Below are 24278 nucleotides of genomic sequence, written 5' to 3'. Positions count from 1 at the left end.
TTGGTGGTGTGCGATGTTGTGTGTGTGTGTGTGTGTCCTGTGTGGTCGGTGTGTGTGTGTGTGTATGTGCTGTGTGGGACTGTGTGCTGTGTGTGTGTGTGTGTGTGTGTTGTGTGGTGTGTTCGGCGTCGCGTGCTCTGGCGGCCGGGGAGTGCCCGGGACCAACGTGCGTGTTCTGTGTGTGTGTATGTGGTGTGCTGCCGTGCTGCACTGTGTGTGTGTGTGCGTGCGTGCCGGAAGACTGGCGTAGTTGTGTGTGTGTGTGTTGTGTGTGTGTGTGCTAGTGAGGACCGTCCGTTGTGTGCGTGCGTGCGTGCGTGGTGCGTGCTGGCTCGGCCGCCACCGGCTGCGCGGGGGTGTTTGTGTGTGTGTGTCGAACCCGTGTGTGTCGTGTTATGTGCGTGTGGTGAGTTGGTTGTGGAATTGTGTGTATGTGGTGTGCTCGTGTGTTGCTCGTGTGTGTAGCGTGAGGTCATTTCATCATAGTAATGCATGATTGGCTTAGATGTCATTGGTAGTTGCCGTGCACCCTCTTTGTAGACGACGGTAAGGGCGCGTACTCTGCGTACTTCCAGAGTACACGTGAATGGACGTGACGTTTCATTAGTACACGCCTGAATGATTGACGTCATTAGTACGTATGTAAGCGTATGTTAAGGACAGAGGGTAGAGGGCAGTAAGTGTGCGCGCCGCAAGCCAGAGATATCTCACAACCATAGATATATCTAACAACATTAGTATCTCTAAACAGAGATATCTCACACCCATATATTGTCTGTACAAACATAGGTATTTCATACATCACGCTGCAGCACTCGTTGTAGGTCGCGCATCTACCGGTGCGACCTGTCGGCACGTGGTCCAAGGTCAGGCGCGAGTGACACCCCACAGCTAACGCGGAGATCTTTTGGCAGTTTTGATTATTTCATCCTGATCAATCTCCTAATTGATTAATTATATTCGTTGTGCTAGTTTGTCTTCTTCTATCTTAATATTATTTTTTAAGCCTCATCTGACAAGTTTCAGAACTGCAGCTTGTAGAATCGCATGATCGTCCGGTCCGTCCGTGCCGTGCGAGCGTCCGTCCGTCCGTCCGTCGTCTCCGTCCGTCCGTCCGTCGCGCCGTCCGTCGTTCCGTCATCGAGCCAGTCAAGCAGATTGGGCACAGAATCTAAACCAAAAAACAAAAATCGGCTCGACGTACGTACACGATATTCGGACGTGGGGGGTAATCCGAAAACGAGCTTGGGATGTTCGAAGCTGGGGCGCGTCAAAGGTCAAAGGTCAAGAGGTGTAAAGGAAGGCGAACATTCACTCACCTTAATTGTCATAGCGGAGGAAATGCTAGAATTGCGGACAAATCTAAACGGGCTCGACTAGGGCCTCTGCATAGTGATGTATAGCATCCACTGGTAGACAAAGCCATCACTGCTGCCAAAATTGAGGGAGGTCGACAGGTGTTGAAAGGTTCAATGGGCACAGGGAGATTAGAATTCTTATCTGAGGACATGGCGTCTGACGGGAAGCGATTGAAAAACTTTTTTGTTTCCAGCGGTGAACCTAGCATCTTTTATGCATCATTGTAAAGGACCATGACAATCTTGAACTTTCTGCTTGACATGCGGAAGAGTACGAGTGTCAGATAACCTATTTAGACCCTCAGAGGAGGTTAAACCATGCGATTTCGTTGACTGTTCTGCTCTAGAAAAGATTTGACTCGCCGGTTTGCTAGTAGAATCTATAATGGCCTGGATGTATGAGGCCTGACAATGTCACAGGAAATTTGCAAAAGCTAAAGTCTCGCGTTAAAGAAGGTTTATTGCTCCATTTAAATCGCTATAATTTCTTATGGCCATTCTGTATGATCAGATATGTTACATGTAACGTATGCACTGCCTGGCTACTGCCAGTTGCATTGTGTTTGGTGCCTGGTTAGTTTTTGCCTGCGTAAATTGGTTACAGGTGACAGCTCTCTATTGCGCCTGTAGGTTGGTAGGTAAATGGATGCACGTGCTTACCTTCTTCTGTCTTGCAAATAGTGGTTGCCTTTACAACGTACGGATGGGAGCTTCCATCTTTAATCTGAGGACACTTAAATGGTCGTACGCGCCATCTCGTGGCAACTTTCATAAACTATCCCAACCGAACATTTCCTTTGAGAAGGCTTCCTATACCATTTCCCTTGTGCATTCACCTGTTTCGGCGTGTATTGTGAACACATGTGGCCGACTCACAGGGTTTACTAGAACTCCCACCACCCACCACAGAGTCACCGCAGTAGACGTTAGATGAGCGCTGTCGCTCCGCTGGTTGCACTTGTTATCATTAAATCTTCCTTCTTCTGGCTCCTTCTTCTTTGCTCTGTCTGCCCTTTCTTGCTCTTCCCTCTGCTCTTCCTCCTCTCCCCTTCGATCTCCCAACTGCGACCTTCGTCTTTCCTATTACTATCATAGTGTGACTCATTCATATTCAATGGCAATGTTAAGGCGGCGAGGAGAGATCGAGGGCAAACATTGCATATCAAACGTTCGTTGACTTTGTTCAGCGCGAAACCGTTGTGTTGCCTAACAACATAATATACAATATAAAACGAAATAACATTTAACTCAACTTCTTTTTACCCAACTCAAAACTGTGGTTTAGTGTTTCGATGCGAGCAGTTAAATCGTGGATTTCCCGATAGAGCTAGACTCAACCTCTGACTACGCGTCCTTGTGGCCGCCGTCCACAGACAGTCTCAACGACGCGAGGCGTTCAGTCGTAAACGTAGAGACGGAAATTACCTGACCAGTTATTCATTCATATGATCCAGCTGCGGCTATCATAATTTTTCTTAACAGGCGCGCGGGGCTGCGAATTTTTTTTAAATGGTAGGCATGCAAGGAGATGGTATTTGATGGCACTGTTTGATCAGTGTTACAGCCTTCATTCTGGACTACGACAATTCTCATGGTTTACGGTAAACAACAATTCTTAATTTTTTACTTTTTATTTAACTCTTTGGACAACAGGGGGGGGGCATGGCGCCCTTGGCTCCTCCCCCCTAAGCCTCACGCTACTGCATCTGTCATGTGTTTTACAACCTGGCACGACACAACAGGCGACAAGCATGAACGCTCGCGGCAATCTCGTTGGGCGGTTTTTTCCTCATCATTAAACAGACATCGGGGATAATTTTTGGCGATCGCCAATTAGTGAATGGCAGCCTGGCAGGCGTACGCTGCTATGAGTCACTATATGGCTACTGGTGGAACGCTGTTGGTGTGCCGCAGGCCGTGGATGTCTTCTGAGCTTCCTATACTGCTGATTTATGTGAGGTGGACTCGAGGTGCGAATCAATAAATCAATCAACTGGTTCAATTACAGGCAATGAGCAAATATACGACGCATGCATCGCACCTCACTCACACTCATGCAATTGACACCCTCACACGCACAAACACATATACTGAACTAACACTCACATGCACGCACTCACACGCACAAGACCACATCAAACATACGAACTCGCACTTCACACGCATGTCGCACGGCACCCCGTGCACGCACGCACGCACGACCCGCCAGGCACGTACACGCACACACGTATTACGCAGGTACGTTACCGTATACGCCCAACGGCCCCACTCAAACACACGCACGTACACGCACGGCCAGTATGCACGCACGCGTCACACAGTCATCCCGCATCTGTGTGTGCTCCCACAACCGTTAGGTGTCGAACCTCCCTTAGTGTTAGGGGCCATAGCCAGCCGCCTTGTATGGACTCGTGTGCAATGTTGTTATTACAATATCCAGGAGCTGTTGCTTTATCTGCCCTGCTATCTGTATCTGTGAGCTACTAGTGTGGCGAATGCAGCCGTTAGCTGGCTTAGAATAGTAGCAGTAGGACGATGCGGGAAGCCCTTCTCCACCACGACACGGAAAAATGACAAACTTGTGTGCCTCTATTATTATTGCAAGCTTATAAGCTGGATACTTGCCAATTTTTTGGAGAGACATGAGTTTACGCCAGCGGCTTGTTCCCAGGCCTTTACTTACCTGGGAATTTCTATCCCTTTATCCTAATCTAGTCAGCTAAAGCCAGGCCAATCCCCTTGCCTACCTCTTACTATCCCATATGCACTAATCTGTATTTACTACTATAAGCTACATATAGCCCCTCGCGCTGATGTTGTCTGACGTCGATCGTTGTTGCGCTGTGTCGTAAACAGACCAGCTGGCTTCGTGAACGTCATCCAGTATTGGTGTTGGTGAGCAGTTGCCGGAGTTATTAAGGTCGCACAGCAGACATCTAAATGAACGTGAAAACGTCGGTGTTCCTCTCTGTTCGTGACATTCAACCTTTCTGATGTTGCTACTTCATCGTTCCTCTGTGCCGATGCACGTCAAAATCGTTTTCCCGTGATGCCTCCTGATTGAACCGAGTGTGACCGTTCTCACACGGCAAGCCAAAGGACAAAGCGGTGAGGTCATTTCATCATAGTAATGATGATTGCTTAGATCTCATTGAGTAGTTGCCGTGCACCCTCTTGTAGACGAGGTAAGGCGTACTCTGTACTCCAGCGTACACGTGAATGACGTGACGTCATTAGTACACGTGAATGACGTGACGTCATTAGTACGCAATGTAAGCGTTGTAAGACAAAGGTAGAGGCAGTAAGTGTGCGCCGCAGCCATAGATGACTCACAACCATAGATATATCTAACAAACATAGATATCTCATAAACAGAGATATCTCACACCCATATATGTATCACAAACATAGGTATTTCATAATCACGGCTGCAGCACTCGTGTTGGTCTCGCCATCTACCGGTGCGACCGTCGCACGTGTCCAAGGTCTGGGCGAGTGACACCCGCTAAGGGTAATGCTATCCCGCGGGCGTGGAGGGAGGTTACCGCAACGTGGCAGCACTAGTGTTAGGATAGTGTTAGGATTGGGTAATGCTATCCCGCGGGCGTGGAGGGAGGTTACCGCAACGTGGCAGCACTAGTGTTAGGATAGTGTTAGGATTAGGGTTAGGGTCAGGGTTAGGGTTAGGGTTAGGGATAGGGTTAGGGTTAGGGTTTTTGTATCATGATATCTGTCCCCACTCCATAGATTAATTTTTGTGGATCACAGAACCTATATATAGCGCTCCGAGATATATATGGTTAGTGTTAGGTTTAACGTTGGAGGTGTTGGAGTTAGCGTTACCGGATGAGTAATGATTTTGAAGTAAACGTCACCTGTATCACGTGACCCTCCCTCCACGCCCGGGGGATAGCAACACCCCACAGCTAACCGCGATCTTTCAGTTTTGTTATTCATCCTGATCAATTCTCCTATTGATTATTATATTGTTGTTCATAGTTTTCTTCTTCCATCTTAAAATTATTTTTTATCATTAAATCTTCTTCTTCTTCTTCTCCTCTTCTTTCTCTTCTGCCCTGTTCTTGCTCTTCTCCTCTCTTCTTCCTCCTCTCCCCCCTTCGTCTCCCAACTCCGACCCTTCGTCTTTTCCTATTACTATCATACTACTACTATTACTATCAATGGCAATGTAAGGCGAGGAGATCGAGGCAAATGCATATCAAACGTGTTGACTTTGTAGCGCGAAACGTTGCTGTTCTAACACATAATATAAAATATAAAACGAAATAATATTTATCAACTCTTTACCCAACTCAAAACTGTGTTTAGTGAACTTTTTCATCCGAGCAGTTAAAATCGTGATTTCTCCGTTAGAGCTAGACTCCTTCTATACGCCTCTGTGGCCGCGCACAGACACGTCTCAACGACGCGAGGCGTCAGTCTAAACTAGAACGAAATGACCAAAACACAGACAACGCGACACAGTTATTTATTCATATGATCAGTGGCGTAGCCAGGAATTTTTTAACGTACGAAAATGTAGATTGCAGGAGATGGTATTTGAGGCACTTTTGAGTACATGTACAGCCTTCATTCCTACGACAATTCTCATTTAGTAGAACAATTCTTATTTTTGCTTTCGGATCAACAGGGGGGGCATGGCCCCCTTTGGCCCCCTCCCCTAACTACGCCACTGCATATGTATGTGTTTTCAACTGGAGGACAAACAGGAACATGAACGCTCGCGGCATCTGGGGGTTTTATTCCTCACATAACAGACTCGGGATATATTTTTGGCGATCGCCAATTAGTGAAGGCAGCCTGGCAGGCGTAGCTGTATGAGTCATATATGGCTAGCTGTGGAAGCTGTTGGTGTGCAGGGGGGATGTATGAGCTTTATACCTGTGATTTATGTAAGGTGTAGCTCAGGTGCGAATCAATAAATCAATCAAACTGGTCAATTAAGCAATGAGCAAATATACGTACGCACGCATGCACGCTCACTCACACTCATGCATGTGCACTCACACGCACAAACACATACGAACTCGCACATACGAACTCGCACTCACACGTATGCACGCACGCACCCGCACGCACGCACGCACGCATCCGCAGGCACGTACACGCACGCACGTATACGCATGTACGTACGTATACGCACGCGCATAAACACACGCACGTACACGCACGCACGTATGTACGCACGCGTCACAGTCATCCCGCATCTGTGTTCAAAAACCGTTAGGTGTCGACTCCCTTAGGTGTTAGGGCCATAGCGAGCCGCCTTGTCTGACTCGTGTGCAATGTTGTTATTACAATAATCCAGGAGCTGTAGCTTTATCTGCACCTGTATCTGTATCTGTAGCTATAGTTGTGGCTAATGCAGCCCTAGCTGTAGCATAGTAGCAGTAGACGTGCCGGGAAACCTTCTCCCACCACGACACGAAAAATGACAAACTGCTTGCCTCTATTATTATGCAGCTATAGCTGGATACTTGCACATTTTTTGAGAGACATGAGTTACGCTCTCCTAGGTTTACTTACCTGGGAATTTCTTCCCTTCATCCTATCTAGTCAGCTAAGCCAGGCCATCCCCTTCCTACCTCTCTACTAACCTAGTGACTAATCTGTTTTTTAACTATAAGCATAATATAGCCCTCGGCTGCTGGTTGTCTGACGTCATCGTTCTGTGTGTCGTACAAAGACAGCTGGCAATCGTGACGTCATCAGTCTTGTGTTATGAGCAGTTGCCGGAGTCATTACGTCAGCACCACAGACATCTAAATGACGTGACGTCGTTGTTCTCTCTGTCATGACATCACCATTCTGTGTTGCTACGTCATCGTTCTTTGTGCCGTTACGTCATCGTTCTCTGTGTCGTGACGTCATCGTTCTCTGTGTCGCGGCGTTTATTCTCTGTGTCGTGACGTAATCGTTCTCCATGTTGCGACGTCATCGTTCTCTGTGTCGTGACGTCATCATTCTCTGTGTTGTGAGATGTAATCGTTCTCCGTGTAGCGACGTCATTATTCTCTGTGTCGTGATGTCATCATTCTCTGTGTCGTGACGTAATCGTTCTCCGCGTAGCGACGTCATTATTCTCTGTGTCGTGATGTCATCATTCTCTGTGTCGTGACGTAATTGTTCTCCGTGTTGCGACGTCATTATTCTCTGTGTCGTGATGTCATCATTCTCTGTGTCGTGACGTAATTGTTCTCCGTGTTGCGACGTCATTATTCTCTGTGTCGTGATGTCATCATACTCTGTGTGGTGACATAATCGTTTTCCGTGTTGTGATGTCATCATTCTCTGTGTCGTGACGTAATCGTTCTCCGTGTTGCAACGTCATCTTTTTCTGTGTCGTGACGTAATCGTTCTCTGTGTCGTGACGTCATCGTTATCTGTGTTTCCCGCGCAGGCATCAGCTGGAGTCTCTGCATCAGCAGCACAGACAGCTAGAGGAGGCGTGTCAGCGGCAGGAGCAGCAGCTCACAGACACGCAGGAAGCCCACCGCGCTGAGATACACCGCCAGCAACGCCACCTGGAGGCACTGATCGGCGACAGCGGACGCGCGAGGCAGCAAGCAGAGGAACAAGTGCTGCAGGCCAGGAGGGAGCTCACACGCAAACACAACGAATGTAAGTATGGAAGAGAGGGGGAGTGGAGGGGAAGGGGGAGGAGGGGAAGGAGAGGAGGATGAGGGGGAAGGAAGAGTGGGAAGTATGGATTATTCAGCAAGTATAGGATAACTTTCCTAGCCTCTGTGACATTGTCTGAAGTATACTGTTGTTGTTTACTGTTTATTGTTTACTGTTGTTGTTTGCTGTTGTAGTTTATCGTTGTTGTTTATTATAGATGAGGAATTCGTACAGAGGGAGGCTGTTGCAGCATTGTTTATTGTTTACTGTTGTTATTTGTTTATTGTTGTTGTTTACTATTGTTTATTGTTGTTTCTTATAGATGAGGAATTCGTACAGAGGGAGGCTGCTGTAGCATTGTTTATTGTTGTTGTTTACTGTTGTTTATTGTTGTTGTTTATTATAGATGAGGACTTCGTACAGAGGGAGGCTTCTGCGATCGCGTACCTGAGGAATAACGGCAAGTCCTGCGGCGTTCAGACGGACGCTAGTGCCACGACCGAGTTCTCCATCCAGACGACACCAGGGGGCGACAGTGAGCAGAGTGTGCTCACGGCCATCGAGGAAGGCAAGAGGTGAGCGGCGGGCGAATGTAGACGGCACCACCGGTAGTAGACTGGTGTCGGCCACTCCTGCTTTGTTATTCTTTCTAGGAATATTAGTGAGAAATTCACGTGAATTCCCCCTAACAAAGGGATTGCTTTGTGATTTATGAGGGATGTCTGGTAGAATAATAGTTGTTACCCTGTCAGTATCCATGGAGGTCAAAAATTAGGAAGTCAGGCGCGAAAAATAAATCGAGACAAATGTGACAACAGTAGAGAGCAGGGACAAACTCTGCATTATGTCTGCATCATCGCATCTATGTCATGCAAAACATATGCAAATAGAAGAGCTTACCATAAAAACAGTGTAGAACAGAGAGACGTTCGCATGTTTAATGACATCATCGCTGTGTCTGTGGCAGGCGTCTGCAGGAGTTGGAGGTGAAGCATCAGCAGTGTTCGCGGGAGACGGAAGCCAAGCTCGCACGCCAGCAGCAGCAGTTCGAGGCCAAGCTGCAGAGAAACAGGTGAGCATCACAGCAGCGCCATCTGCAGGCGAATCTCATAGATTTTTTACGGTTACGACGAGCGTTGACTTGACATTTTTTTCTATTAGATCTACCGTTAAATAATGACTTTGCGTTTCAGTGACCTAGCATTTTTTGACGAGCTGTCTATGGCGCCACCTATAAATTTCAAACGTTCCTGTATTGGTGAGCCTTTCATGGTGCAAGTTATAACTAACTGTGACTGCTCCTTTCTTTCAGCGAGCTAACGATGGCTGCTCTTGTGTTTCAGCAAGCTAACGCCAGCTGTTCTTGTGTTTTGTTAAACTAGCAACAGCTGCTTTTGTGTTTCAACGGCCTAATGACGGCTGCTCTTGTGGTTTAGTGGCCTATCGACGACTGTTCTTGTGTTTCAGTGGCCTAACAACGACTGCTCGTGTTTAAGTGAGCTAACGACGGCTGCTCTTGTGTTTCAGCGAGTTGATAGAGACGCTGCGGTCGCAGCTAGAGCACATGGAGCGACGATACCCTCGTGACGACGACACGACCGCAACGCCACCTACGCGCTAACGACGGCTGCTCTTGTATTTCAGTGAGCTAACGACAGCTGCTCTTGTGTTTCAGCGAGTTGATAGAAACACAGCGGTCGCAGCTAGAGCGCATGGAGCGACGATACGAGCGCGACGACGATACGACCGCGGCGCAGCTACAGCTGCAGCTGGAGAAACTCTACGATGTAGAGGAGAAGGAGCGGACGCTGGAGGAGGAGGTTGCGAGGAGAGAGAGCGCGGAGAGGGAGAGAGAGAGCCGCGCGGAGAGGGCCAGCCCACTAGGGGAGAGCGGGGAGGACGACACGACTGCCTTGCTACCTGAAGGTAGGGAGAGAGAGAAGGAGAGGGGGAGGAAGAGGGGGAAGGAGAAAAATAATAATCCGACATTCCATTATACACAATAAGTGTACGGAATGTCAGATTATTCTTTTTTCAAATATTAACAACTGAATACTGAATATAGTAGAAAAGTTATATATATATATTATATATATATACTATATATATATATATATATATATATATATAATATACATATATACGTATATTTATTATAAGTCATTATCATATTACATCATCACCATCATGTTGTTGTCACAGCCTCCTCACAGAAGAGAAAACTTCCGTCCAAGTCTGAGAACAAGTTGGTGAAGATACTGAAGAGTTGGTCAACAGAGGGCGCTGACAAGCCTGCGATCGCTCGCGATGATGCTGCTGTCGTCGCCCTCGCCAACGCATCCGTCCACGAGCCGGAGATGGCTTCTGTGAAGCCCCGGCAGCAGCAGCAGCTGAAGACGCACGCAGAGGCTGCGTGCGAGGATGCGGGGATGAAGCCAGCCGGGGAGCGAGCGAGAGGGATGCACAACAGTGAGCACGGGGGGATACAGGGGGATGCAAGGATGTTGGAGATGTTGAGGATGCAGGGGTGCGGGGAAGTTGGGATGCTGGGATGTTAGGGACGCAGGGATGGTTAGGACGTAGGGATGGAAATAAGGATGCTGGGTATGTTGTGATGCAGGGATGTTGAGGATGCAGGGATGTAATGATGCTGGGTATGCTGTGATGTAGGGATGCTGGGATGCAGGGATGTTTGGGACGTAGGGATATAAGGATGCTGGGTATGCTGTGATGCAGGGATGTTGAGGATGCAGGGATGTAAAGATGCTGGGTATGCTAGGTATACTGGGATGTAGGGATGCTGGGATGATGGGATGTAGGAATGCAGAGCATTGAAAGGATGCTGGGATGCATAGGTGCAAACCAGTTCCTGTTGTGAGAAATACTCAGTCAATAATATTTAACATATTAATGTTCTGAAGATGATGACAATTATTCGAGATACTAATATGATGAGATCAGATAAGATAAGTATCATATGAAGTTAAATATAATTTTTTTTAATAATTTAATAGCTTTGTGTATGTTTCTAACCCTACCGTGTTTTGCTTATTTGTGACTGTCGTGTTGTTTGTTTCCAGGATCGTCGGCAAAACGCAAGCAGCTGTCGCTTCCCCTCACCTCGACCACTGCACCGGGAAGTAAGCGGTTACGCAGCCCACGCAGTCCCAGGGGGAGGGGCCTCATCTCCCCCTCCCCCCGCACCCCAGCAGGGAAGGGCCTCGCCTCCCCCTCACCTTCTGCAGGGAAGGATCTCGCCTCCTCACGCAGTCCTACAAGAAGGGGTTACACCTCCCCCTCACCCTGCAGCCCTGTTGGGAGAGGCCATGCCTCCCCCTCTCCCCGTAGTCAAAGGAATAGGGGATACACCTCCCCTTCCTCTAGCAGCCCTGCAGGCAGGGGCAGCTCCTCCCCGTCCCCGCGTGACCCGGGCAGCGGGGGAGGAAGTCCGTTGGCTTCCCCGCGGAGAGACGCGAGCATCAACACGCGTGCGGCCGCTGTCACCGCCCGCCTCACCGCCTCCATTCAGGACCGCTCTGCCGAGCTGCGCCGCCAGGCGGCAGCACAGGTAGCCGCGCGCCGCGCCGCCGCCAACCAGGGGGCGCCGCCTCCTGCCGCCGCGAAACCGGAGCTGACGGTGGCGCCCCCGCGGCGGCGCGCTCGCCTCTCGTCGCTGTTTGCGCGCGGCACGAGCGTGAGTCCCGCGGAATCGCGTGACGACGTCACAGCGGCGCCCCCTGGCGAGGGGACACAGCGGCGGGGGGAGTCGCGGGGGACGGCGCGGCTGCGGCGGGCGCTGGAGAACGTGCGAGCGACGCTCTCTTGTCGTGAGCTCGCGCGCCGTCACGCCGCCGCCGACGCCGACACGCAGACCGGCCACTGGGGGGCGCCGCCGTCTCCCGCGCTCGTCCGCCGCGCGTCGTCGTCGCGGCGACGACGATTCACGCAGCCTCCTCCGGGGAAGGCGCGGTCGGAGGAGATGCTGCTGTCGGTGGCGGCGGCGTCGGGGAGCGTGCGCGGGGAGAGATCCGTCCCTTCCGGGGAGCGCTCCCGCAACGCCGCCGCGTTCGTCGCCGAGATGCGGAGACGGGACGCAGGCATCGTCGCGCGGCGCGGGGAGGCTGCGTCGCCGCGGCAACGAGCGCCCAGCGACGATTCTCTCTTCGCGTCGGGTGGCGCCCTCTCTTCACCGGCGACGCACTTCGACGCCGTTGCCGACCTTATCCGGTTCGAGGATGCTGCTGCGCGCGCAGAGGATGAGGATGCTGCTGCTGTTGCCGAGCGATGGACGAAGGCCGAGTCGTGTCCTGACCTGCTGGACTGGCGGGAGCTAGACGGCCCCCGGCCAGACTTCTTCAGGATATACTACAGCCAGAGCGACAGCGACGGCGCCAGTCTAGACTCGTTCGACGGCAGCACCCCCCACGATGGCGCCGCCCTGGTGTTGAACGCGGCCGGGGTCGCCGGCGGCAGCGCGGACTCGCTCGAGGAAGCGGCGCGGGATGGTGGCGCCCTCTGCGACGCGGCGTCGACGTCGGGCCGCGACACGGGGCTGGTGAGCAGCGGTGAGTGGGCGGAGGCTGCGGCGGGGTCGTTGCCCGCGGCGATGGCGGGGGCGTCGCCGGAGTCAGGTCGTCACACGGCCGGCAGCGAGGACTCAGTGCTGCTGACGTGCAGCGACGATTCCCTCGACCGCCCCTCCTCCTCCCCCGCTGCCACCGCCGACCTCCCTCTCTCCCCCGCGCATCGCGAGGACCCACTCCTCCCCCTCGATCGCAACTCGCCGCTGAGGCGGTCGACGCGACGGCGGAGGGGAAGCCTGAGGGAGAGCGTCGCCGCGAGGGGGCGACACCCATCGCGGACGGACGACGATGGTGACACGGCGACGAATGGCATCGTTCGCGTGACGTCGGAAGCAAGCGTTGATTGGACGGATGCGCGGGACGACGCGGCGGCTCAGGAGGAGAGGCTGCAGGGATGTGGGGTGGAGGAGAAGCAGGAGGAGGAGAAAGAGGAGAGGGAGGATGCTGATCTCACAGAGTTGATTCTGAAGCTTCGGGAACACGCGACGGACGGTGGCGCCACCTTGCAGCCGCACGTCGACGACGGAGAAGGTGGGCGGAGTTACGACGAAGACAGCCTGCTGTCTGAAGACTCAATGGAAGCATGTGCCAAGAATGAAGCCAGGAGAAGGGAGGAGGATTACACAGAGAAGGATCCCTTGAGAAGGGAAGAAGACTGCACAGAGAAGGATCCCTGGAGAAGGGAAGAAGACTATACGGGGAAGGATCCCTTGAGAAGGGAAGAAGACTTGCATCAGGAAAGGATCCTGGAGAGCACGAGGATGAATGCATGGAAAAAGAAACCAGGAGAGGGAAAAGAGACCACGTGCATAGAGAAGCTCACTCAGGGATAGAAGCAATCACAGGAAAAGACGAGCTACTCAGAGAAGGAAAGTCAGCGAGGAGAAAGAAACCGCTCACAGATAGTAAATACACAGAGAATAGAGAAGACACCAGAGAAGAAAGACAACACAGACGCAGGGGCCTGGATGGGGAAGGAAGACTACCCCAAAAAGGAAAACCACATGATAGACCAAAAATACCGAGTAAAGGAAGCCTTGATGGAGAAGGACGACTACAGAGAAAAGGAGAGCCTACATGATAGACCAAGACTACACAGAGAAGAACGCCTGTATTGCGAGGCTAGAGAAGGAAGACGCTGCCGAAAAGAGAAGTCTATACGGTGAAGGAATCTAACAGAGAAAGGAAAAGACTACATAGAGGATAAAGGAACACGGAGAAGGAAGCGGACGACACACGAAATAAAGACTATGCAAAGAGTGAGAAGATGTCAGAGAGGAGGGAACAGAGAGGAGAAGGCAACGCGAAGGGCAAGGAACGCTCAATCTATTGCCTCAGCCCTGCACTTGTCAGTCCATCGCTCACCTGCATGCTCAATTCACCGCCACTCCTACACTCAGTCTTACGCTCATTCTCACGCACAGTCCTGCGCTCAGTCCCACGCTTGCTTCCTCTCACACACTCGCGAAGTCGCTCAGTCTCACGCAGTCTGACGATGGTGGCATGGAATGGCACCCTCCAACACAATCAGCGCCCCCTCGCTGCCTCCGCCACATCACCGTGCGCGCCACCTGGGGAGTGTGAGATAAAACTCAGATGTAGAAACAAGATTCGTGGCCGTGCCCAGTCAGTCCAGGTCAAAAGGTCAGCAGCGAGGCAACGAGGCCAGGGTCATCGAGAGTTCAGGAGGTCGTGACCGAGCGTCAGTGAGAGGTCAGATGTTATGGCCGAGGTCAGCACGAGGTCAGATTCATGGCCGAGGTCATCGAAAGATCAGAATGTTATGGCCAAGGTCACAGTGAGAGGTCAGATGTCATGGCCCGAGGTCATCGAAAGCGTCAGATGTCATGGCCGAGGTCAGCGAGAGTTCAGATGTCATGGCCGAGGTCAGCGAGAGGTCATGCGTCATGGCCGGAGGTCAGCGAGAAGTCAGATGTCATCGCCGAGGTCATTGAAAGCGTCAGATGTCATGGCCGAGGTCACGCAAGACGTTGCAGGACGTGCAGCAGCGAGGATTCGAGGATCGGACGACGCTGCTGCGGGGATGCCAGGGATGAGGATGCAGCAACAGCAGCAGCTTCAGCTTCAGGTAGGTGTGGTCAGCTGACGAAGCGAGTGGGGAGGGATGAGGTTTGCGATAGTCGATAATGCAACCGGGTTTGCATTTGGAAAAGTGTATTGTGGACTTGTTGGCTGCTGCGTGCAATGAATGAGTGGCTATTTAAAATGTTGTACAGTAAACCTCGATTATGCGACCGAAACGGGCGGGGCGAGATTTTGTTGAGATAAATGATCTGATCGTATTACCGTTAAATATTAACTGGACCTTGAGAATCTTGTTCGGATAATCAAAATTCGGATAATTGATGTTCGGAAAACGCAGGTTTGACTGGCATTGTTTCATCAATGCTAGTTTATTATGAATTATATTTTAATCAAATGTTGGTAGTTTTACCAACATTTATTTACAGTTTTTTGTTGGAAAGAACTCAGTTTTAAATGTAGCACGTGCATGCCTTCCTTTTGAACTATTCAAATCTCGTAAAAAACTGTTCACACTACTGAAGACAAATAACTCGTGCATCATACTCTCACACGTGCTCTCTGCTTCCTCTCCAGCGCTCCCACGCTTGGACCCCGGCTGACCATCCAACAGTCTCCGATCAGCCTATCTTTACAGGCGCCAGCAGCAGCTTCAACACGGCTGACACGCCGAAGCCTCCATCTCGCACGTTGCTAGCAGACGACACGTTGCGTCGCCATGGCGACCGCGCAGCCTCCGACTCGGAGGAGAGAAACAGCAGTGCGCCCGTCGGACGACGCGGCAAGGGTCGGCGCCCGCCAGGTCGCGACCAGGTCCGTCCGTCGCGGGCGACGCGGAAGCTCCGCGGCGTGTTGCCGCGGCGACCAGCCGACAGCTGGACGTGTACGCGACTGACGTGAGAGCGGCCTGGCGACTTCTCGGACAACTCGCCCTCGCCAATCGGTACGAGGCGGCAGGCGGGCGCCCCACCTCCGCCTCGCATAGCCAGGAGTGTAGCTGCAGGCCTCCAGCCGGTGGTCGTGCCGCCATGTGCACATGCCTAGGGGGCGGCTACCGACATTATCTACTTGATATCAGGGGACGCTGTGCCCACAGCCCTTCCCCCCCCCGGGCGCCCCCCGCCCCCATACCAGGGGCCGCCACAGATACCTCTAATGCGCAGTGTGGAGGGCGCTCCATCAACACCAGCCACCAGGGCGTGTGGCGCCGAATACATCATCTTGCCAGAGCGAATAAGAGGGCGCCACATCCGCCAACGCGTCCCAGACGGCAGCACAGACATTTTATTGAAAATTTACCAGCGAGTGGCCACCGTTCAGGACAGCTTCTAGAGGGCGTCAACAAACATATCTGACAGGATTCACGGCGGTCGCCCCCGCGCGGGGTGGCAGCACCGGCGCAACAACAACTACCAGGGGCGTCCACAGACATATCCGACAACACAACACGAGGGGCGACACACTCAGCGCCCTGCACGACGGTCAGCCATCAACCGACTCCTATCTGCCGTTGCTGCCGCACGGCACAATTCGCCGAAGAATTGCACCACCAAGTGGAGCCCGGACCGAACGGCACAGGCGGTGGGCAGTGCCCGGCCCAGCGCTGTCCCCTGCATGCAGGGGGCGCTGCTGCGCGCGACGGCGCAGCGAGGCGGGCGCGCGGCTGCGGGTGACCTCTTGCCGGAGCGCACGAGAGATGGCTTATCGACTACTCAGTCTATGCGAGACGATGGTGGTGAACCCCAGCTGTCGCGCCGATACTGAAGAGAGAGGAGGGGTGGCAGTAGCATGCTGGTCTATTGATAGTAGTATATGCAGAATGATACTATCCGGGACCAGCAACGACATAGATTGCTAACCGTGCCTTGATAAATGGTTTTGGAAAGGGAGGGATGCTCTACGACACAGCCAGCAGGGACACAGCATATAAATGCCAAACTGGGCCTGCTAAAGGATTGGAGAGAGGAGGGACAGCAAACCATTCGACCAGGACATTAATTCGAATGCCACACAAGCTCTACCAGGACAATAGCAATTATAGAGTGCCATAGCAGGCCTTGCTAAAGGCATGGGGAGTAGCGCGTGCCAAGCGCACGCACGCAAAACCAGTGTCAGGAATTAAACCCATACACACAACTCTACCAGCGGACACTTAGCAATATAGATTGCCAACCGGCCTTTCTAAAGATATGGTAGAGAGAGGGACAGCAAATCATGACCAGGACATCAACCATACACACAACTCTACCCAGGACACTAGCAATATAGATGCCAACCAGGCCTTGCTAAAGGATAGAGAGGGGGCGACAACAAACCATGACCAGGACATCAACCACACACACAACTCTACCCAGGATACTAGCAATATAGATGCCAAGCAGGCCTTGCTAAAGGATGGAGAGAGAGGGACAGCAAACCATGACCAGGACATCAATCATGCACACAACTCTACTCAGGACACTGGCAATATAGATGCCAACCAGGCCTTGCTAAAGGATGGAGAGGAAGGGTCAGGCCATGGCGACGACACAACACAGGACACTACCTGCATTGATAGTACCACCACCACTGCAGAGAAGGAAGAGGAGCTGAGAGAGAAGGAAGACAACAAGGAGATGGAGGAGAAAGATAAGGTGGAAGAAGAGGAAAAGGAAGAGGAGGGAGTCGCCAGGAGGCACGAGGATGCAAAGCAGTCGAAGTGCGACCACGAGATGGCGCCGCTGCTCGTTGTCGACGACGTCATCCTCGACGTTGTTGCCGTCGGCAACAACATAGCTGATGGCTTTATTGTTGGTGACGTTGCTGCTGGTGACGTCACAACAAATGGCATAGATGATGATGTCACTGCTGGTGACGACATCACAAATGGCATAGATGATGAGTCTCGCATTAGTGACCTGTGCGAAGAGACAGAAAAGAAAGACGGCAAAGCAGGAGGACAGAACGTCAAAGCAGGTGATCAACAAGATGACGTCGCATACAAAAGACGAGAAAGCGAAACACCAGAAGAGCTACAAGGACCTGAGGAACCGGACAACCAACACATGCCATCTTCAGCGAAAGAATCGGAAGAAGACGACAGCAACGGCAGCTCCCCCTCTAGCACGACCCCTAACTATGTATTTGGCAAGGCGGTCCCCACCACCACTGCAGAGAAGACAGAGGAGCTGAGAGAGAAGGAAGACAAGAAGGAGATGGAGGAGGAAGATAAGGTGGAAGAAGAGAAAAAGGAAGAGGAGGAGGAGCCGAGGAGAAACGAGGATGCAACGCAATAGAGGTGCGCCCACGAGATGGACCCGCCGCTTGTTGTCGACGATGTCATCCTCGACGATGTTGCCGTCGGCCAACAACATAAGTGATGGCTTCATTGTTGGTGACGTTGCTGCTTGGTGACGTCACACAAATGGCATAGATGATGGACGTCACCACAAATGGCATAGATGATGATGTCACTGCTGGTTGAAGACATCAAAAATCGCATAGATGATATGTCTCGCATTAACTGACCTGTGTGAATGAGACAGGAAAGAAAGACGACAAAGCTGGAGGACAGAACGTCGAAGCAGGTGATCAACAAGATGACGTAGCATACAAAAGACGAGAAAGCGAAACACCAGAAGAGCTACAAGAACCTGAGGAACCGCGACAACCAACACATGCCATGTTCAGCAAAGAATTGAAGAAGACGACAGCAACGGCAGCTCCCTATAGCACGGCCCTCCAACTACGTCTTTGGTGAGCGGTCCCACCACCACTGCAGAGAAGGAAGAGGAGCTGAGAGAGAAGAAAGACAAGAAGGAGATGGAGAGGAAGATAAGGTGGAAGAAGAGGAAAAGGAAGTGGAGGGAGTCGCAGGGAGGCACAGAGGATGCAAAGCTGCCGAAGTTTGACCACGAGATGGCCCCACCGCTCGTTGTCAACGACGTCATCCTCGACGATGTTGCCGTCGGCAACAACATAGCTGATGGCTTCATTCTTGGTGACGTTGCTGCTGGTGACGTCACAACAAATGGCATAGATGATGACGTCACCACAAATGGCATAGATGATGATGTCACTGCTGGTGGCGAATCACAAATGGCATAGATGATGAGTCTCGCATTAGTGACCTGTGCGAAGAGACAGGAAAGAAAGACGACAAAGCAGGAGGACAGAACGTCGAAGCAGGTGATCAACAAGATGACGTCGCATACAAAAGACGAGAAAGCGAAACACCAGAAGAGCTACAAGGACCTGAGGAACCGGACAACCAACACATGCCATCTTCAGCAAAAGAATCGAAGAAGACGACAGCAACGGAGCTCCCTATAGCACGACCCCAACTACGTATTTGGTGAGGCGGTCCTCACCACCACTGCAGAGAAAGAAGAGGAGCTGAGAGAGAAGGAAGACAAGAAGGAGATGGAGGGGAGATAAGGTGGAAGAAGAGCAAGGAAGTGGAGGGAGTCGCGCGGAGGCACGAGGATGCAAAGCCGTCGAAGTTCGACCAGAGATGGCGCCGCCGCTCTTGTCACGACGTCATCCTCGACGATGTTGCCGTCGGCAACAACATAGCTGATGGCTTTATGTTGGTGACGTTGCTGCTGGTGACGTCACAACAAATGCATAGATGATGACGTCACCACAAATGGCATAGATGATGACGTCACAGAAATGCATAGATGATTAATGTCACTGCGTGACGACATCACAAATGGCATAGATGATAATGTCACTGCTGGTGACGACATCACAAATGGCATAGATGATGAGTCTCGCATTAGTGATCTGTGCGAAGAGACAGAAAAGAAAGACGGCAAAGTGTGAGGACAGAACGTCAAGACGCGTGATCAACAAGATGACGTCGCATAACAAAAGACGAGAAAGCGAAACACCAGAAGAGCTACAACAACCTGAGGAACCGGACAACCAACACATGCCATATTCAGCAAAAGAATTGGAAGAAGACGACAGCAACGGCAGCTCCCCCTATAGCACGACCCCCAACTACGTCTTTGGTGAGGCGGTCCCCACCACCACTGCAGAGAAGGAAGAGGAGCTGAGAGAGAAGGAAGACAAGAAGGAGATGGAGGAGGAAGATAAGGTGGAGAAGAGAAAAAGGAAGTGGAGGAGTCGCCGGAGGACGAGGATGCAAAGCAGTCGAAGTGCGACCATGAGATGGCGCCGCCGCTCATTTGTCGACGACGTCATCCTCGACGATTTTGCGTCGGCAACAACATAGCTGATGGCTTTATTGTTGGTGACGTTGCTGCTGGTGACGTCACAACGAATAGCATAGATGATGACGTTACCACAAATGGCATAGATGATGATGTCACGTGGTGACGACCATCAGAAATGGCATAGATGATGAGTCTCGCATTAGTGACCTGTGCGAAGAGACAGAAAGAAAGACGGCAAAGCAGGAGGACAGAACGTCGAAGCAGGATCAACAGATGACGTGCATACAAAAGACGAGAAGCGAAACACCAGAAGAGCTACAAGGACCTGAGGAACCGAACAACCAACACATGCATCTTCAGCAAAAGAATCGAAAGAAGACGACAGCAACGGCAGCTCCCCCTATAGCACGACCCCACACTACGTATTTGGAGGCGGTCCCCACCACACTGCAGAGAAGGAAGAGGAGCTGAGAGAGAAGGAAGACAGGAAGGAGATGGAGGAGGAGATAAGGTGGAAGAGAGGAAAAGGAAGGAGGAGGAGGTCGCGGAGGCACGAGGATGCAAGCGTCGAAGTCGACACGAGATAGGCGCCGCCGCTCGTTGTCACGACGTCAACCTCGACGATGTTGCCGCGGCAACAACATAGCTGATGGCTTCATTCTTGTGACGCTTGCTGCTGGTGACGTCACAACGAATGGCATAGATGATGACGTCACCACAAATGGCATAATATGATGATGACATCACTAATGGCATAGAATGATCAGTCTCGCATTAGTGACCTGTGCGAAGAGACAAAAAGAAAGACGGCAAGCAGGAGGACAGAACGTCGAAGCAGATGATCAACAAGATGACGTCGGCATACAAAAGACGAGAAAGCGAACACCAGAAGAGCTACAAGGACCTGAGGAACGGACAACCAACACATGCCATATTCAGCAAAAGAATTGGAAGAAGACGACAGCAACGGCAGCTCCCCCTATAGCACGACCCCCAACTACGTCTTTGGTGAGGCGGTCCCCACCACCACTGCAGAGAAGGAAGAGGAGCTGAGAGAGAAGGAAGACAAGAAGGAGATGGAAGGAGGAAGATAAGGTGGAAGAAGAGGAAAAGGAAGTGGAGGGAGTCGCCGGAAGGCACGAGATGCAAAGCAGTCGAATGCGACCATGAGATGGCGCCGCCGCTCATTTGTCGACGACGTCATCCTCGACGATGTTGCCGTTCAACAACATAGCTGATGGCTTCATTGTTGGTGACGTTGCTGCTGGGGACGTCACAACAATGGCATAGATGATGACGTCACCACAAATGGCATAGATGATGACGTCACCAGAAATGGCATAGATGATAATGTCATGCTGGTGACGACATCACAAATGGCATAGTGATGAGTCTCGCATTAGTGATCTGTGCGAAGAGACAGAAAAGAAAGACGGCAAAGCTGGAGGACAGAACGTCAAAGCAGGTGATCAACAAGATGACGTCGCATACAAAAGACGAGAAAGCGAAACACCAGAAGAGCTACAACAACCTGAGGAACCGGACAACCAACACATGCCATATTCAGCAAAAGAATTGAAGAAGACGGCAGCAACGGCAGCTCCCCTAATAGCACGACCCCAACTACGTCTTTGGTGAGGCGGTCCCACCACCACTGCAGAGAAGGAAGAGGAGCTGAGAGAGAAGGAAGACAAGAAGGAGATGAGGAGGAAGATAAGGTGGAGAAGAGGAAAAGGAAGTGGAGGAGTCGCCGGAGGAACGAGGATGCAAAGCAGTCAAAGTGCGACCATGAGATGGCGCCGCCGCTCATTGTCGACGACGTCATCCTCGACGATGTTGCCGTCGGCAACAACATAGCTGATGGCTTTATTGTTGGTGACGTTGCTGCTGGTGACGTCACAACAAATGGCATAGATGATGACGTCACCACAAATGGCATAGATGATGATGTCACGGCTGGTGACGACATCAGAAATGGCATAGATGATGAGTCTCGCATTAGTGACCTGTGCGAAGAGACAGGAAAGAAAGACGGCAAAGCAGGAGGACAGAACGTCGAAGCAGGAGATCAACAAGATGACGTTGCATACAAAAGACGAGAAAGCGAAACACCAGAAGAGCTACAAGAACCTGAGGAACCGAACAACCAACACATGCCATCTTCAGCAAAGAATCGGAAAGAGACGACAGCAACGGCAGCTCCCCTATAGCACGACCCAACTACGTATTTGGGAGGCAGTCCCACCACCACTGCAGAGAAGGAAGAGGAGCTGAGAGAATGGAAGACAATAAGGAGATGGAGGAGGAAGATAAGGTGGAAGAGAGAAAAAGGAAGAGGAGGGAGTCGCCGGGAGGCACGAGGATGCAAAGCAGTCGAAGTGCGACCACGAGATGGCGCCGCCGCTCGTTGTCGACAACGTCATCCTCGACGATGTTGCCGTTGGCAACAACATAGCTGATGGCTTCATTGTTGGTGACGTTGCTACTGGTGACGTCACAACAAATGGCATAGATGATGACGTCACCACAAATTGCATAGATGATGATGTCACTGCTGGTGACGACATCACAAATGGCATAGATGATGAGTCTCGCATTAGTGACCTGTGCGAAGAGACAGGAAAGAAAGACGGCAAAGCAGGAGGACAGAACGTCAAAGCAGGTGATCAACAAGAAGACGTCGCATACAAAAGACGAGAAAGTGAAACACCAGAAGAGCTACAAGGACCTGAGGAACCGGACAACCAACACATGCCATCTTCAGCGAAAGAATCGGAAGAAGACGACAGCAACGGCAGCTCCCCCTATAGCACGACCCCTAACTATGTATTTGGCGAGGCGGTCCCCACCACCACTGCAGAGAAGGAAGAGGAGCTGAGAGAGAAGGAAGACAGGAAGGAGATGGAGGAGGAAGATAAGGTGGAAGAAGAGGAAAAGGAAGAGGAGGGAGTCGCCGGGAGGCACGAGGATGCCAAGCCGTCGAAGTTCGACCACGAGATGGCGCCGCCGCTCGTTGTCAACGACGTCAACCTCGACGATGTTGCCGTCGGCAACAACATAGCTGATGGCTTCATTCTTGGTGACGTTGCTGCTGGTGACGTCACAACGAATGGCATAGATGATGACGTCACCACAAATGGCATATATGATGATGACATCACTAATGGCATAGATGATCAGTCTCGCATTAGTGACCTGTGCGAAGAGACAGAAAAGAAAGACGGCAAAGCAGGAGGACAGAACGTCGAAGCAGATGATCAACAAGATGACGTCGCATACAAAAGACGAGAAAGCGAAACACCAGAAGAGCTACAAGGACCTGAGGAACCGGACAACCAACACATGCCATATTCAGCAAAAGAATTGGAAGAAGACGACAGCAACGGCAGCTCCCCCTATAGCACGACCCCCAACTACGTCTTTGGTGAGGCGTCCCCACACACACTGCAGAGAAGGAAGAGGAGCTGAGAGAGAAGGAAGACAAGAAGGAGATGGAGGAGGAAGATAAGGTGGAAGAAGAGGAAAAGGAAGTGGAGGGAGTCGCCGGAAGGCACGAGGATGCAAAGCAGTCGAAATGCGACCATGAGATGGCGCCGCCGCTCATTGTCGACGACGTCATCCTCGACGATGTTGCCGTTGGCAACAACATAGCTGATGGCTTCATTGTTGGTGACGTTGCTGCTGGTGACGTCACAACAAATGGCATAGATGATGACGTCACCACAAATGGCATAGATGATGACGTCACCAGAAATGGCATAGATGATAATGTCACTGCTGGTGACGACATCACAAATGGCATAGATGATGAGTCTCGCATTAGTGATCTGTGCGAAGAGACAGAAAAGAAAGACGGCAAAGCTGGAGGACAGAACGTCAAAGCAGGTGATCAACAAGATGACGTCGCATACAAAAGACGAGAAAGCGAAACAACACGAAGATCTACAACAACCTGAGGAACGCGGACAACCAACACATGCCATATTCAGCAAAAGAATGGAAGAAGACGACAGCAACGGCAGCTCCCCTATAGCACGACCCCCAACTACGTCTTTGGTGAGGCGGTCATCACCACCACTGCAGAGAAGGAAGAGGAGCTGAGAGAGAAGGAAGACAAGAAGGAGATGGAGGAGGAAGATAAGGTGGAAGAAGAGGAAAAGGAAGTGGAGGGAGTCGCCGGGAGGAACGAGGATGCAAAGCAGTCAAAGTGCGACCATGAGATGGCGCCGCCGCTCATTGTCGACGACGTCATCCTCGACGATGTTGCCTCGGCCAACAACATAGCTGATGGCTTTATTGTTGGTGACGTTGCTGCTGGTGACGTCACAACAAATGGCATAGATGATGACGTCACCACAATGGCATAGATGATGATGTCACTGCTGGAGACGACATCACAAATGGCATAGTTGATGATTCTCGCATTAGTGATCTGTGCGAAGAGACAGAAAAGAAAGACGGCAAAGCTGGAGGACAGAACGTCAAAGCAC

The 24278-nt window shown here is 51.5% G+C and overlaps 2 protein-coding genes across 2 annotated transcripts in view; both read left to right on the top strand.

Annotated features, from left to right (window-relative positions):
* Positions 1–13416, top strand: part of LOC106813451 — a 30843-nt gene extending 17427 nt beyond the window's left edge. The window contains exons 3-10 of the mRNA XM_014817582.1: positions 7780–8000; positions 8407–8575; positions 8968–9072; positions 9676–9787; positions 10214–10527; positions 11081–11140; positions 11385–12671; positions 12792–13416. Coding sequence (XP_014673068.1) covers positions 7780–8000; positions 8407–8575; positions 8968–9072; positions 9676–9787; positions 10214–10527; positions 11081–11140; positions 11385–12671; positions 12792–13416 — 2893 coding nt within the window. The remainder of the gene's footprint in view (positions 1–7779; positions 8001–8406; positions 8576–8967; positions 9073–9675; positions 9788–10213; positions 10528–11080; positions 11141–11384; positions 12672–12791) is intronic.
* Positions 13417–23903: 10487 nt separating this feature from the next.
* Positions 23904–24278, top strand: part of LOC106813450 — a 10291-nt gene continuing 9916 nt past the window's right edge. The window contains exon 1 of the mRNA XM_014817581.1: positions 23904–24129. Coding sequence (XP_014673067.1) covers positions 23913–24129 — 217 coding nt within the window. The 5' untranslated portion in view covers positions 23904–23912. The remainder of the gene's footprint in view (positions 24130–24278) is intronic.

Source organism: Priapulus caudatus, unplaced genomic scaffold (assembly GCF_000485595.1).
Source record: "Priapulus caudatus unplaced genomic scaffold, Priapulus_caudatus-5.0.1 Scaffold775, whole genome shotgun sequence".
NCBI lineage: Eukaryota > Metazoa > Priapulida > Priapulimorpha > Priapulimorphida > Priapulidae > Priapulus > Priapulus caudatus.
The sequence above is the reverse complement of the archived record's forward strand: the minus strand, read 5'-3'. Positions and strand labels throughout refer to the sequence as shown.